Below are 17,500 nucleotides of genomic sequence, written 5' to 3' on the forward strand. Positions count from 1 at the left end.
ACTACTTCTTCTCCGAAGTTATCCAAAGTTTTGTCAGTCTCTACCCAACATTCTTGTCCTACCCCATCCCTCAATATCCCCTTAACATCATCCCTCTCTTTTTTTCCTTTCCTCATTTCTTTTCCTCAATTTCTTTTTTTTTCCCTTTCCTTTCGTTTGTTTTCCTATCGTTCTCCTTTTTTTTTTTTCTTATTTAATCTTCCTTCCTTCCTGCCTTCTTTCACTATTTCTTTTTTTTTTCGTTTCATCGAAGTGATAAAAAGAATTTTTTTCACGATGAGATGTACTTTCACTTTGGGTAAAACGTTTGTAAAGATTTTTCTTTTCTCTTGGGCTATATAATAAAGGGACTATATAACAGTGTCTTGGATTTTACTTGATAGAATCAGTTCAGGACAATGTTCAAATTTTTATGGTTTATCTTATATATATGTACGTATAGAAATAGTCTCTATCTACGATTAGTTCTCTTTTCTCTTATCGTAGAGGGAAACTTTCAAGGATTCTAAAAAGGAAATTGCCTAGAGAGAGAGAGAGAGAGAGAGAGAGAGAGAGAGAGAGAGAGAGAGAGAGAGAGAATTTATATATTTGTGTATGTATGTATGTATACGTCGTCAACAAGAGCACGTAAGTCTCCTGAAGTCGATTTAAAAGGAACGATAAACTCTAAGCGAAAGCGTATCACAAAGTATGCGTTCCCGTAGATAGATAATATGTATAGAATCGAGCTTTCACTTCCATTTGGCCGGAAGTTTTGAAAAGATTATTTTTCAAAAATGATGATAAACTAATGGACAGGATTTACGAAATATCCTTTATCGTAAATTTCTATGAAACATCCGACATAGAATAGTTTTGTCACCAGAGAATAGTTTATACGATACATCGATCGATCGTATAATTGATCCTTCGATCAATTCTATATAATCCGATAGTCGATCAAACGAATTTGTAAACGTTATCCTATCCTATATCCTATATCTATCTATCTCTATTTCATTCTCTCTTGTGTTCATAAAAAAAAAAAAAGAAAAAAACAACAAAAATCGCTTCAAGTTGATTATTGAACGTACAAACACATAAACACACTTACACGCAAATACGTACAATATGTACGTATGAATGAGTATATATGAATATGTATGTAGTTTCTAATCGATCGTTTCGTGTTTTTCCATGAAAATTTAACAAACAAATCGGTGTTTTAAGTGACGTGAAACGTTTAAAGAGACAGATAGAAAGAGAGAGTCATCGTTTAAACTCGTAAATTAAAAGAAGACAACGAACGACGACATAGAATTCTCCAATTGCTCAGCATGACCCCGTCGAAGGAGATTTAATTAGTTCGCGGTTTCTAAGTTTAACACACCTGTGAAGTGGCGTTGCACACATCTTCGTTTCTGTCTTTTTCTCTCTCCCTCTCTTTCTCTCTTAGTAGATCCCAGTTTTATGCTATCGTAGATTTTGGATAGTTGCCAATATACGTTTCTCTTTCGGCTAAAGATCTTCCTCTCTATCTTTTTCTATTTTATTTTCACTCTGTTCAAGCATAAAAATCACTTTTCCATCTTCTATAATTAAATTAATATAATATTCATCGTATATATAAAAAGAATTTTTACTATCGTTCGAATACTTCATTCATTGTACTATTTATTTCATCTCTTTTTTGTGTCATTTCGAAATGGGCTAATAAATCATTATTATCCTTCCTTAATTTTAATTATTATTAATTATAACAAGTATTATTTGAAAAAATTGCGATAAGTTATTCTTTTTCTTTTTTCTCTTTTTTACAAAATTTCTATCGAGTGTTGCCTCGAATACGTTTATATATTCCATATATATGTGTGTGTGTGAGTATGTACGTGTAAAATTGTTTGAATCGAGATCGCAAAGAGGAAAGAGGAAAAAGTGAGTGAGAAGACAGAGAGAGAGAGAGAGAGAGAGAGAGAGAGAGAGAGAGAGAAATAGCTAGTCGTTATACACGTTGAACAGATTTAATTTTATCGTTTGTCCCACATAGTAGAGAGGCCAATGAGAGAGAGAGAGAGAGAGAGAGAGAGAAACTCGAAAGAGAGAGATAGATAAAACTTTTCATCGTTATCCGAAAATATTTCCAAGGAATTTTTTCTTTTTCTTTTTCTTTTTCTTTTGTTACATTTCATATGCGAGACTGAACTATTCGGACGAAAGATACGAGAGGTATGTCTATTTTTTTTTCTTTTTTTTTTTTTTTTTTTTTTTTTAAGTCTTTCTTCCAATACCTCCAGCATAGTTGGCACTGTTATCTCGAGCAATCGATTGTTGTGTAATCTGGACGAGAAGACAAACAACATGTCATGGACCTGGACATTTTTTCCTTTCTCTTATTTTGAACCCATTTCTTTTTCTTATCTTGAGGAATTCGTCAAAGATAAGAGAAAGGGAGAGAAAGAGTGAGAAAGGTAGATCGTAGAAAGTATTTGAGGTATTTGAAACGTTCGAAATATTTCGTTGCACGTATTAAAAGATCGGAGGAGAGAGGGAAACGCTGAAAATTTTCAAGTTTATTATTGTTACATGATAAACAACAAGATAGATAGATAGATAGATAGATAGATAAAGATAGAGTTAGAGAGAGAGATAGAGAGAGAGAAAAGGAAAAAATATCGTAACATCGTAAATTTTTTTTGTACTTTTCCTTCTTTTTCTTTTTATTCCTCCATCATTTTTGTTGTTCGTTTCTCGATAAAAGAGAAAAAGATAGAGAGAGAGAGAGAGATCAATTAGTTTGAAATACTCCGCAGAAACCTGCTATGTAGTAAGTTTTTACGTCACTCGGAAACGGGAGTCTGGCCTCTCAGTAGGCGAACACGAGATGGACATTTAAAACCCCCCTCCCCATCCAGCTTATCTCGGGCTTGATATGCAAACATGTGCCAGCCGGATTACAATAAACAATTCCTCGTGTTTTACCAGCCGTATAGAAGCTGTATAGTGGAATTCTCAAAACATCAAACACATGACTAGAAACTCAGAAAGAGAGAGAGAGAGAGAGAGAGAGAGAGATATCTCTGGTCGTTGGATTACGCGAGAATATATTAGATTGCCTTTGGCTTTCGGGATATCTTTATTACGAAATTACGTAAGAAATAGAGAGAAGAGGAGAAAAAAAATGAAGAAGGAGAAAAAAGAGAGAGAGAGAGAGAGAGAGAGAGAGAGAGAGAGAGAGAGAAGGAAAAAAGATGTACGGCAAAAATATATATCCGGTTTTTCTCCTTAGAATTTTAACGATCTAAGGATCGAGAGATGTAAATTTTTTTGCTTATTTGCAACTCGACGTGTATTATCGATTTCATATGGCAAATAAATTATATTCTCGATAATAGCAAACAAAATAAATAATTAAATAAATAAATCAAAGATAAGGAAAAGAAATAATTGCAAAAAGTAAAAAACAGGAGAGAAGGAAGGAAAAAAAAATTAAGAGAGGAAAAAAATACATATTTATATAATTGAAAAGAAAGAAACAATACGATAGAGAAGACGATAATGGAAGAAATGTAATATTTCGATTTAAAGTGATGGAAAAGGAAAAAATAAGAAAGAAAGAAAGAGAAAAAAGAAAGGAAAAAGAAAAAAAAAAATCGAGGCGACACTGGCATAACACACGTTGGTTATAATATGCGCGATAATAGTGCGACGCGATCGACCGTTCCGACTTCGTGCGCGATTAACAGGAAAAATATAGAGGCGGATAAATATTTCCAGGAAATCCATCGAGGTCCCGCCGTCACCGCCGCCGCCACCGCCGCCTCCACCGCCATCGTCGACGTCGACGTCGACGTCGTCGTCGTCGTCGTCGTCGTCGTCGTCGTAGTCGTAGTAACATAATCACACATTCTACCTACGTTTAATTCAACGATATTAACCCCTCGCCAAATCTTTTCGTGTCCCCCATATACACACATATATATGTATGTGTGTGTATTAATATGTATGCATGTATGTACGTATGTATGTATGCATGTTTAATATATATATATATAGATATGTAGATGTCTATGTTTAATATCTATGCATGTACGTATGCATGTATCTATATAAGTTTATTATATCTATGTATATATATTTAATATATATGTATTTATTAATATGTATGTATGTATCTATGTATTTAAGTACGTATTAAGTATATATGTATATGTGTATTTATTATATATATCCGGATATCTTCGTGATTCCTCTTCGAGGAACTCAATTGGCAATTCCTGGCTAATCTCAAACAAAACCACGTCTATCTTTCTTTCATTTTTTTTTTTATTCTCTCTCCCTCTCTCTTACTCTCTATTTATCATTATCTCTGTCTTTTTATCTTAATCTTTCGAAAAGATTAATTAATTGTTCCGTATAAATATTTGTATATATAGGACGCGATAATAAATTTCGCAGAGCGCGATTTATTTCGTCATTAAATACAATCTCGAGCTTTTTGTTGAACGTTTACAAAACTTTATTGAGAAATTAAAAGAGAGAGTGAGAGAGAGAGAGAGAGAGAGAGAGAGAGAGAGAGAGAGAGATGTGGAAAACGAGATGAATATATGTATCTTGTTGATCCACGTTATTCTTGTTATTTTTCTTTCTCTTCTTTTTCTTCGTCTCTTAATCCTTCTTAATCCAAGTAAAATAATAAGTAATTACTAAGTGTATTATTATTATTATTAATTATTATTATTATTAGTTATTATTAATGTTATTATTAATTTTAATTATTATTATGAATCTTATTATTCTTGTTATGATTATTACGTGAACATAGAGGTGGGGATGGAAGGGGAGGAGGGGGAAAGAAAAGTAATGGGAGGGGAGAAAAAGAACATGTGCGTTACGAAAAAAAGGATGAAAAAGGAAGGAAAAGAAAAAGAAGACAAAACAAAAAAAAAGGATAATAAAAATAAATATCGTTCCTTTAGAAAAAGTACTATTATATATCGCGTTGAATTCGCATAACCGGATTTGTTTTCTTCCATTCACGGCCATAAATGTTTCGAAATACAATCGACGTGTATACGCACACGTACGCATAGATTATGAGAAAGAGAAAGAGAGAGAGAGAGAGAGAGAGACGTGCAGGAGGTCGTAAAAAAAAAACAAGAAAAAGAAGGCGAACGGGGCACGAGGGGGAGGGGAGGGGATTCTACTCTTCGTGAAGTGAAATTATGCCGATCACGACGTGTTTGCGATATATCGTGCTGCGTAGAATCGACAAGTCCGCTCGAAATTACTAGAACAAAGTCCAAGAGTAAAAGAGAGAGAGAGAGAGAGAGAGAGAGAGAGAGAGAGAGAGAGAGAGAGAGGGTGGGTAGGTAGATAAGTTGGGGTAGTGGGGACACTGCATCATCCGATCTTTTGTCCTTCCCTCGGGTCCTTTCGCGAACTTTGATCTTTACGGTCGAGAAATCGCATTTACGAAAGTCCGTGAGAATCGTGTATCAGAGCAAAGAAAAATCTGACAGCGTATGTTTATCTCTCTCTCTCCTTCTCTCTCTATGTGTGAGTGTGTATGTGTTACGTGTGAGTGTTTGTATTATTTATATTTGCATTAAGTCGATCACAGGATGGAAAAATTCCTTTGTCTACTTTCCTTTGAGATTCAATATAAAGTAGAGATAATATAAGTATTATATGTATGTATGTGTGTATGTATGTGTGTATGTATGTATGTATATATGTCGAGAAAATAATAGTTCGTTATTTGCTGTACGTGTGTGTGTAAGAGAGAGAGAGAGAGAGAGGGATTGTGTGTGTACGCGTATATCCTCTCGCATATTCTCTTGCGTATAATCATGCGACGAAATTAGATCGTTCGATTTATATTTCTACGGTACGACGGTGTATTTTTATCTGGTTAGTCTATTTTCGAAGCATGTTCAAAGCGTTTCCTGTTCGTTTGTGTTCGTAAACTTCGGATTCGTCGGAGTTTAAGTGGGTAGTAAGAGAAAATCTTTTATCGGCTTAATTAAATCTCTAATCATCCTGAAATTAATGTTTTTTCTTTCATAATATATATATATATATATATATATAATTCTATTTATATTACTATTATTTATTCTCTCTCTCTCTCTCTCTTTCTATATATATATATAATATTTATAAAATACTTATATTAGAAATATATCAATACATATATTTCTATTTACTTATTTTCTCATTATCAAGTTTAATATTTTAATCGAAATCAATATAAAAAAAAATATACATAAATAAATAAATAAATAAATATAGAATACAATAGAATATAAAAAGAAAATCTATGGAGAAGTTAATCGAAAAAAAAAAAGAAAGAAAGAAACGAGTCATTGATCTTAAAGAGTCATACTCGAAATTAGAATTTCGAGTCACACAGAACCATACATATATACATAAATACATAAATATAAAAAGAAGACGAATTAAAACGACAAAAGATTAAATTACAGAAGAGTTTTCCTTAAACGAAATATAAAAAAAAAAAAGAAAAAAAAAGAAAGAAAAAGAAATTTTATTTTTTCGTCTCCTTGAAAATATTTAACAACTATACAATTTTTAACGAAATAATTTTATAATGGATGAAACCTATGTAAGATGTATTATAAACAAAACCAATGTAACATGAAATAATAAGATGAAAGATGACGTATGTGCTAATAGATTCGCGTGCATCGGATGCATTTATATGCACTTAGAACTCGCATTAGAATAGATCTTCTTTTAATGGGGAGGGAAAAAAAAGAAAAAGAAAAGAGAAAAAAGAGAAAAAGAAAAGAGAAAAAAGAGAAAAAAAGAAAAAAAAGAAAAAAAAAGAAAAAAAAAAAGAAAAAAAAAGGAAAAAAAAGGAAAAAAAGAGGCAAAAAAGACAACGTCGTATGTATTTGAGCATAAGCAATCATATACATACATATATTTATTTTTTCGTGCGCTTACACACACACACAACACATATATACATCATACATACACCCACATACACGCACACACATATATACATAGCATACACACCCTTAAACACAAGAAGAAGGAAATGGCGAACGCGATGCGACAAATGACTCGATTACGTCCGCGTGCGAAAATTACTATCGCGTGTTGGAAAAAAGTTATGGCCGAGTACGAACACAATAAGCGTAGCCTTGGATAACAAAGGAGTCGATCTCTCTCTTTCTCTTTCTCTCTCTCTCTTATTCACTCATACAGAGATACACATAGATAGATAGATAAATACAGACATGTTATAAATGCAGTAAAGACAAATCGTCTCATTCCTAGTTTTCTTCTTCTTTTTTATTTTTTCTTTATCTTTATCTTCGTCTAACCGTAACGACACTACTATTCCTATTTTCTATGCATGCTTTTCTGCGCAGAAAATGCATAAATACATACAGAAAGAGAGACAAGACTAACCATACACACACATACACATATACGCACACATACACACGCATATATACACCCTTGTACACAAAGAGAGAGAGAGAGAGAGAGAGAGAGAGAGAAAGATATATATATATATATATATATATATATATATATATATATATATATATATATATATATATATATATATATATATATATACAGTAAGAGCCTTTCCATCTCGTTTCCAAGCCGAGGTGGGAACAAAGAATGTAAACATGATAACGAAACGATGCGTCGTCATAATATACCACCATCTATTACAGCTTCTGTTCATCGTTCTCTCTCTCTCTCTCTTTCTCTCTCTCTCTCTCTCTCTCTCTCTCTCTCTCTCTCTCTCTCTCTCTCTCTCTCTCTCTCTCTCTCTCTCTCTCTCTCTCTCTCTCTGTCACTATCTTCTCTCTCAATGCATATTTCGATCGAGGAACGCATAATAAGCATCGCTTTTCATTGAAATATATTTCATTGAAATGATTTCTATCGAAATATAATCGTATAAAATGAGAGAGAGAAACATTGTTAATCATCGAAATAAAGAATAAATTCGACTGTCCATAATTAATATACATTGGCGATCTAACATGAACTTGCAAATATATTGGATTGGCAAATAAGTAATTGCGGAGTCTATCAACAAAATCCGCAATCACTTAGTTGCCAAAACAATATGGCGTTGGCAACTAAGTGATTGCGTATATGGTCACCGCAACGACTTAGTTGCCAAAACAATATGGCGTTGGCAACTAAGTCATTGCGGATATGGTCACCGCAACGACTTAGTTGCCAAAACAATATGGCGTTGGCAACTAAGTGATTGCGGGATTGGCAACTAAGTGATTGCGGGATTGGCAACTAAGTGATTGCGGGATTGGCAACTAAGTGATTGCGGGATTGGCAACTAAGTGATTGCGGATATGGTCACCGCAACGACTTAGTTGCCACAACAATATAGCGTTGGCAACTAAGTCATTGCGGATATGGTCACCGCAACGACTTAGTTGCCAAGACAATATCCCGTTGGCAACTAAGTCGTTACGGTGACCATATCCGCAATCACTTAGTTGCCAAGACACTATCCCGTTGGCAACTAAGTCGTTGCGGTGACCATATCCGCAATCACTTAGTTGCCAATCCAGCAATCACTTAGTTGCCAACTCCGCAATCACTTAGTTGCCAACCCCGCAATCACTTAGTTGCCAGCGCCATATTATTTTGGCAACTAAGTCGTTGCGGTGACCATATCCGCAATGACTTAGTTGCCAACGCCATATTGTTTTGGCAACTAAGTCGTTGCGGTGACCATATACGCAATCACTTAGTTGCCAACGCCATATTGTTTTGGCAACTAAGTGATTGCGGATTTGGTTTCCGCAATGACTTAGTTGCCAACACAATATATATATATTATATATACATATTACAACCCTACATTAATTCTCGCTTGTTTTTTTTCGTAAACTTCTTAATGGTACACCAACTAAGCGAATAAAGAAACCATCGTGGTGTTTGCTTGAAGCGTACACTCTTTTATCGTTCGTAGAATACGTAAAATAAAAAGAGAGAAAGAGAGAGTGAGAGAGAGTGAGGGATTAGGGGAGAAACTAAAATATTGATCGATAAGCGTGATGAAGTGGGACGAGGTTAGGGGTAGATAGGGAAAAATTGTAGTAGGGTGAGAAATGAAGGGTAGAGGGTGATGGCCTCGAATTTTTATGTGCTAAACATGAAAAAAAAGGAGTATAAAGGAAAAAGAGAGAAAAAAAATATAGATACGTCGTGTTTGTGCGTGTATTTATGTATATATATATAGATAAATAGATAAATACGTTATTTATTAAAATAGTACGATAGAAACGTCGTATGGTTATACATGAACATATAGTTGATGGTATATCTCTAATAATTCTGAATACACGCGACACGGGAAAAACCAAAGGCTAAGGAAAACATTGAATTCATTGAAAAAGATACGTATGTATGTATTCATGTATGTATGTATGCTAAACGAGATAAAGGGGGAAGGAAGAAATGAGGGAGAGGGAAGGAATAAAAACAAAAAGGTCATTTAAATTACTATCATATAATATATGTACGAAAAAAACGAGAGGATTTTTTTATAAGTAATTTAAATTGAAAGATATTAATCGTTGATATTAAAGAGAACGAGAAAAAGAAAGGGAGAAAAAAAGAAAAAGAAAAAGAAAAAGAAAAAGAAAAAAGAAGAAAAGGTTTTCTACTTTCGGTCCGCAGGAATAACTTCCAAAAATGGAAACGTTTTTGAAGTAAACTGACTTACCTCGAAACAGAGACAGAGACAGAGATAGGAGAGAGAGAGGGGGGTGGTGGTGGTAGAAGGGAGAAACGTACACACACATACACATATAACACACACATACACACACAACACACTCATGAACACATATACATAGACCATATATAAGCACGAAACATGCGCACACAGTGGGTAATAGTGTTTCACGTCGACCTCGTGTCGGTTAAAAGAGGCAAAACGTCGTATATTTGAGCCATGCTCACTCGTAGTGACCTCGAGCGATCTTCTAATCTCGTTTTCTCTGTATATGCACCGCGTCGAAAGAGAGAGATAGAGATAGATAGAGAGATAGATAGAGAGAGAGAGAGAGAGAGAGAGAGAGAGAGAGAGAGAGAGAGAGAGAGAGAGAGAGAGAGAGAGAGAGAGAGAGAGAGAGAGATAGAGAGAGAGAAAGAAATACATTCAAACGCATTCTATTTTCTAGAAATACATTAAAAGTATTCTATTTTCTATTTCCTTATATCTATTTTACATAAACATTTTACTGATCGACGATAATCGATTCTATTTCAAGAGGGGAAATAAAAAAGGTTAATGTAAAAAAAATATGCAAGTACGTACCGAGTTAAGTGTATAAGAGATAAGTAAGAAAATGCATACATATACATATACGTATATACGTAATGAGTTAATATATATATATACATAAAAAGAAACTATTATGAATTGTAACGCGAACGCATTATATATATATATATATATATATATATATATATTAAAAAAAAAAAAAATAAATAAATAAATAAAACAGGAAAGAAAATAGAAGAATGAAGAAGATAGATATATTACGAATTAAATACGCGACAAAAAAACCGAGAACCGTACTCGACGATAGTCGCACTGACACTGACAGCGTTCTGTCATCATCGCGCTATCACCACATGGTCGCTACGTTCTCGGCCATCTTCGACTACGCTCGGCTAACTTCGATTTTCCTTTCTCGAGAGGACTTCGTGACGACAACTACGACACAACGACAACGGCAACGCGGCGATGACGACGTTCGCCGTCCCTGTTGCTCTTCTCTTCATCTCAGTGGATCTTCAGAGGGGCAAGGGTAAGGATGTAGAAATACGTTCGTTGAGAAAAAGAAGAGATCGTGCTGAAAGGGAATTGAGAAGGAAGGAGACGAAACTACTACTACTCTACTACTACTACACTACTACTACTACGCGACGACAACGACGACTTAGGAGGTATAAAGGATGACTTCATTCGAATCTAAGAGAGACAAAAACAAAGGGAAAGAGAGAGGGAGATAAAAGAGCACATTTTTTGAAAATCGATACGATCGAATGCGATTAATTACATGCACATTATATACACATTGAGAAAAAGATAGAGAGAGAGTGAGAAATACTACACGTGTATGTATACACAATGCGTGCATATGCGTTGTATATTTAGTATTTAATATTTATTATTATATATCTAATATCTCCTATTCTTTTTTCTTGTTTTTCTTTCTACACTTTTTTTCCTTTTCAATTAATCCGTCAAGAATTTCGTCGTCAATAAACTTTCGTAAGCATGCAATAAGAGTCGTCGATCGTGAAGGAAAAAAACCTAACCTCATTTATTCATAAATCGAGTTTTATTTCATAATTCGTTAAAAAAAATATATATATATAATCATAAGTTTCCAATTGGTTTTTCGTAATTAAAATGAGATAATAGGATGTATATAAAACGTAGATATATATATATATATATATATATATATATATATATATATATAAGAAGGATGAGAGGATATATATGAGAAGATGGAGGAGTAAAAAAAGACTAAAGAAAGAGACGCCGATCGAATTAACCAATCATCGACCGATCGATGATTCATCAGTGGAATCCATGGAATCATTAGTACGCGGAAAGTTAAAGTCAAGTGTGTGTTGTGTGTCGTATTGCGTCATGAACAGTAAAGTTCCTTTTTCCTGAATGAAATGGTACGCGACAAAGATCACGAAAGAGAGACAAAGAGAGAGAGAGAGAGAGAGAGAGAGAGATAGAAATCGCAAGAGATAGAGAGAGAGGCATATCTAACATGAATTCTACGAATTACTATTGAGCACATCCTGCAAAATTGCCAGTCATCATTTGAGCACGTGGTAGAACTCTCTTATAAGTCTCTTAACGAATATAAAAAGATTTTCTAAGAAATCATTTCAATGTCCTTTCTCTTCTATGAATTTTGTTTATTCATAATATACATAGAAAAAAAAAAGTAAAAATAAAAATAGTACAAACGAACGTGTAGTACGTATATATGTCGTACCCGTACATACATACATACATACATATATATATATACATAAATCTGTAAAAAAAAGTCACATCACATTGCTTGATTCGGTTCGATTCGGTTCGCGAATTAAATACACACATACACACACACATGCACACATAGACACACAGCACAAGATTATACTCTTTCAGGTCTCATTTAAATCATTTACTCGCGTTAGACTACTCAGAGCATATTTATATACATACGTATATATGTATGTACATATCTGAAGCTCTTCTCTTAATTGGAGAGTCTGCCCTTTCCCGAGGCTCGATTAATGATTATCACTGTGAACAGTGCAACGTTGTCGGTCGCACGCCGTCTCTTTTTATTTTTCATTTTTATATTTATTTATTTATTTTTTTTTTTAACACATTACCAACAATACAATGTATTAAGAAGAGAGAAGCTTTCGATAAATAAGAAAAAAAAAATATATGTATATATATGTTTCGTACAGAAGATAATTATAGTTGATGATTATAATAAACGATTAATCATTGATTAATGTATATATTAAAATCGATATCAAACCAAGATATATATATATACATATAAATATATGTTGATTCTCATATCCTTAGAATCTTTCCTTTCATTTTTCTTGCTCGTCATTATTACGATTGCTTTGTATTGGAATTATTTTCTTATTTCTTTCCTTCTCTTTTTTTTTTTTACCGACAATTATATATCATCATTTATAAGTAGATATTTTTATATGCCGATACTTAATTATATTAATTATATAGAATAAAATTGTATGCAATATTTACTAAAATATTTACTATAATATTTACTACAATATTTACTACAAAATATATATATATATATTCGTTCGAACAATGGAATGTTAAAATAATGATAACACAAGGACGAATAACAAAACTCCAATCGTTCTCTCACTCTCTCTCTCTTTCTTTCTTTCTCTTTCTTTCTCTCTTGTAAATATTTTTCAATACTATGTTCGTACTATTTCTTACAAGATTTGTTTCGAGAGAGAAAACGAGAAAGAGAGAGAGATAGATAGAGAGAAAGAGGGGGAAAAAGAAAGAAAGAGACAAACGTATTAAACGACTATACTTTGAAGTTATCCGTGAGTGGACGATAAACTGTTTGGTGATAAGGGCAGAGAGAAAGAGAGAGAGAGTGCGGTACACTTTGGTTGGCCGTTTTTAGCACCGAAGCGAGAACAAAGGCCAACACGAGATGCTGTAGAGAGAGTCACGATATAAAGAGAGAAAGAGAGAGGGAGAGAGAGAGAGAGAGAGAGAGAGAGAGAGAGAGAGAGAGAGGAGGTGAACGACACCAAAAAGCTTAAGTACTGAGAGAGGATCCCCAGAGTTCTCACTCATTCTCTTTTCCTCTACCCTCTTTTTCTCCTCTTTCTTTCTCTCTCTCTCTCTCTCTCTCTCTCTCTCTCTCTCTCTCTCTCTCTCTCTCTTTCTTTCTCTTAATTTAAGTAAGTATATAATTTGGGAAATTTCGAGGGCCACGTCACGGCCTTGTCCGTCTTTGTTCGAAACACTGTACACATTTGTGTATGTAGGACATTGAACCAAGGCTTCTTTCTCCAAGGACAAATACGCGTGAGAAAAAGCAAATGCGTTTTCTTCGAAGTTGACCTTTATAAAATAAAAAGAAGAAGAAGAAGAAGAAGAAGGAAAAAAAAAATAAAACGAGCACACGTAGGTATATACGTATCTATATACATACATACATCTCGTAATCGATATTGATGCGCTTGTCAAACGATTACGTATATTATAATTTAATATTCACGAATTATTATATATTAATATAAAAGTTTTTGATACTCTTGAAATTTATATATATATATATATATATATATATATATATATATATGCAAGTGTAAATGTGTATGTACGTTCTAGAGACATATCATGTTCAAATTCAATTAAGAGTTTAGGGAGGCATGAATTTCATTTTTTCTTTCTTTTTTTATTTTTCTTTTCTTTACATACAACCTCTCTCCCCTCACCCCCCCTCCGCCACTCCACCAGTCTCAACCCTCAGAATTATTAATGATTTTCATTTCGTTCAGTTATATCGCAAAATATGTATAATTGCGTTTAACTCGTTTCAAATCTCTCTCGTATAATAATAAGTTGTAAAAAGATCCATCGATGTATCGGTTCTTTTGTGATACGTGGGAGAGACGGTAAAGTGTCTGACGAAATCGATACCCGTTTTACACCTCAAGGCCATATAATCGCCTAGTTTTCACCGTCGATGATCGATTAGCTTCACCGAGCATAATGCATATATATATATGTATATATATATATACATATAGACAGAGATACACGTGGTAACTCTTCATTTACTCCGTTCACGTACCAACCATCGTGCAGCACATGCCATGTTGTAATTATTATCGATGTTTGATGCCATGCGAGAAGAAGAAACTTTTTGATTTGTGATTTTTCTTTTTTTCTTTCTTTTCTTTTTTTTTTTTAAATCAAACAAATATTTATATACTTATATGTATATATTGTTTATTATCAGGATGAATATCGATGAATGAGAACGTCTAAGATTTTTAATTTAGAGTAATAACTATCTAATAAATATCAAACGAAATAATAAAACTGGTATTTCGTTCGCTTAAAAAACGAAACAAGACCAACAAAAGAGGGAAAGAAAGAAAACATAAAAAGCGATTTCTAATATATCACACCTCGTTAGTCAATCGAGATAATGATAGCTGTTTTTTTTTTTTTTTTTATTTCTTTTTTGTTAGACACTCATTCTGTTATTTCGACAAGATAATTATTACGAGCTTTCAATGACGTATTATTTTATACCATGCCCCCTTCCACCCCCGCCACTCGCCCGTTCACGATTTAATCGTGATTATTCATTTCAATATACATAAACATTATGTTATCCCTTACAATGGAGAAAAAAAGAGAAAAAATATAGAACAATGAGGGGGGGAGGGGGGGAGGAGAAGAGTGTGTATATCGTGTGCGACCTTGAGAAAGTCATTCGCAACGTTTTCAAGGTTATATATGTATATATAACGACGATATACGGTCATGTCATTATCCATTCTCTCTCGTGACAGAGAGAGAGAGACAGAGAGTGAGAAAGAGAGTGGAATATATTCAAAGATGATTGTCATACGTATCATATTCTATTGCATTTCTAATTATTTAAAAATGATGATATACAAGGGAAATGATAATGATGATGATGATGATGATAAAGAAGAAGAAGAAAAAGCGAAGTTCTCATAAGAGAGCCGTAACCTTCGAATAAGAATATTTTCAAGACGTTAAGGACGTAGAATGGAATGAGAAGGGAAAGAGAGAGAGAGAGCGAGAGAAGGGTGAAGGGTGAAGAGGAAGAGATAGAGGGAAGAAGAAGATGAAGAAGGAAAAAAAAAAGAAAAAAGGATCACGAACGTAGAAGGAGAAAACGCTTCGAGGGCACAACGGTGCGTGAATTCCTTACAAGTGACGCAACCACGAAGGCATTTCCGACTGGTTGCACTTCGACAGCCTCTCTTCGATGGGGGAATAACTACATAATCGCGTAGATAATTCCTCAGAGAATTCTGTGATCTCTTTTTCTTTTTTTTTTGTTTCCTTCCTTCCTTCCTTCCTTTCTTTCTGTCTCTCTTCCTTTTCTTTTTGTTTTCTCTCTTACTTTTACCCATCAATAACTAACCCCTTCTTCTTCGATCGCACGCATCCTATATATCCCACTTCACCCCCAGTCGTCTTTTAATTTGTAATCTTGTCTTTCCCCTCTTTCTTTCTTTCTTTCTTTCTTTTTTTTTTTTTATGTTTTTTTTTAGGTAACACGCGTGTCGTTCCTTAAAAAAATTTTCATAAAAAGAAATTAAATAAAAAAAAAAAAAAAAAGAAAGAAACAAGCACACGCGCACCCATCCACCTACCCACCCACGCACACGTACAAGCATAAAAGAATAATTGAAGAAAAAGAAATTAGAAAAGAAGAAGAAAAAAGAAAACAAACTAATTAATATTCGTTATTTGCATTTCACGTAAGAATTTGATAAAACGTGTTAATGAAACCCATTAAAAGAATCGTTTAAGGATATAAAAAGAGATACAGGTGTATATAGTATAATATAATCAATATTAGTAACCTTCAATTCAACCGTAATAAAGATAACGATATTATTGAATACATATGTAGAATACATATATAAAATGCGTGTGTGTGTGTGTACACGTTAGATTATATATGCATGTATTTGTTATTCAGGTTTATAATCTCACAAAGAATTATCGATATTTTCTTTCTTTCTTTCTTTTCTTTTTGTTTAAGTTTAGAACATTTAAAAAAAACTCTTACGATCATGTCTTCTACATATAATAATAATAATAATAATAATAATAATAATAATAATAATAATAATAATTTCACGAAATTCGAAACGTCTGATGCCCACCATTCAAATTATCCAAATTATCCATTCATCCATCCATCCATCCAATCCATTCATTCATTCATTCATTCTTACATTCCATGACATACGTAAAACCATGTCATATAAGTCCATTTATGTTCCTACCAAGAGAGAGAGAGAGAGAGAGAGAGAGAGAGGGTTCTACGACCTCTTAAATTAAAAACTCCCTTTTTAGGGTGTCTCGAAGTAGAGAATGATGAACGGACAGAGAAAGAGAGAGAGAAGGGGAGGGAAGAGAAGGAGAGAAAAGATCTCGTGAATAAGTTATTATAGGACAGTTTATCATTCTATCATACTTGAAGAAGAGCATCATCCTCGTCTCTTTGATCACCTACTTCCATTCCCTCTCTCGCCATCCCTTTCCATCGTATTCTTCGTTGAATTAAATTTGTCTTTTTTTCTATTTTATTTCTTTTTTTTGTGTATTTTTTTTTTTTTTCTACGAAGGAAGAGCATCAAAGCAACAGCACAGAGGAATCAGAGGAATCTTCTTGTTCGTCAGGACGTGTAGGCAGACATATATCCTTTCTCTTTCTTTTTTCTTTTCCCCCTCCTTTTTTTTTGTTACGACGCTATAAGAACGACATAGTATTTTAAAAGGGAAAGCTTCGAGAACTTTCAAAACACGTACGGTATGTAATGCTATGTATGTGTGTACGAATAATGTATGTATTCGTTATTGAACGAATTGAAAGTTTATCGATCGATGATAATAATCATAAACGAAAGAGAATGAATCTCGATAGATTGATTCGGAAATTAAAATGACATTTTCGAGGAAATGAAAAATAAAGAAAATTTCGATAAATTATCAAGATAATAGTTTGATCGAACAACGGAATCGTATTATGACGAACGTATAAATCATAAGGATCTTTAATGAATGAACAAGCAAAGAAATAATACTTCTGTAAAATTTTATAGAGGTAAACAAAAAGCAAGGAGGGGAGGAGGGGAAAAAAAGAATATTTATATATATATACAT

At 33.5% G+C, this 17,500-nt stretch overlaps 2 protein-coding genes across 11 annotated transcripts in view; one reads left to right on the forward strand and one right to left on the reverse strand.

Moving 5' to 3' along the window:
* The window catches only part of kay (transcription factor kayak), a 47,486-nt gene that overhangs the window by 10,462 nt on the left and 19,524 nt on the right, over positions 1-17,500 (reverse strand). The window contains exon 1 of one of the 3 annotated variants that reach the window (XM_085662655.1): positions 9,731-9,862. The exons of the other annotated variants lie outside the window; for them this stretch is intronic. Within the exon in view, the coding sequence (XP_085518781.1) occupies positions 9,731-9,847 (117 nt within the window). The 5' untranslated portion in view covers positions 9,848-9,862. Of the gene's footprint in view, positions 1-9,730; positions 9,863-17,500 lie in introns of those variants that run through there. 3 annotated transcript variants of the gene reach the window in all.
* LOC118448033 (ribosome biogenesis protein BMS1 homolog) overlaps positions 1-17,500 on the forward strand; it is a 79,543-nt gene that overhangs the window by 4,901 nt on the left and 57,142 nt on the right. For 3 of the 8 annotated variants that reach the window (XM_035880745.2, XM_085662646.1, XM_085662648.1), the window contains exon 1: positions 10,120-10,962. The exons of 3 other annotated variants lie outside the window; for them this stretch is intronic. The gene's annotated coding sequence lies outside the window, so the exon portion shown is untranslated. Of the gene's footprint in view, positions 1-10,119; positions 10,963-17,500 lie in introns of those variants that run through there. 2 more of the 8 variants (XM_085662649.1, XM_085662647.1) reach the window with 2 other exon arrangements.

Source organism: Vespa mandarinia, chromosome 19 (genome assembly GCF_050613455.1).
Source record: "Vespa mandarinia isolate Hongniang chromosome 19, ASM5061345v1, whole genome shotgun sequence".
Taxonomy (NCBI): domain Eukaryota; kingdom Metazoa; phylum Arthropoda; class Insecta; order Hymenoptera; family Vespidae; genus Vespa; species Vespa mandarinia.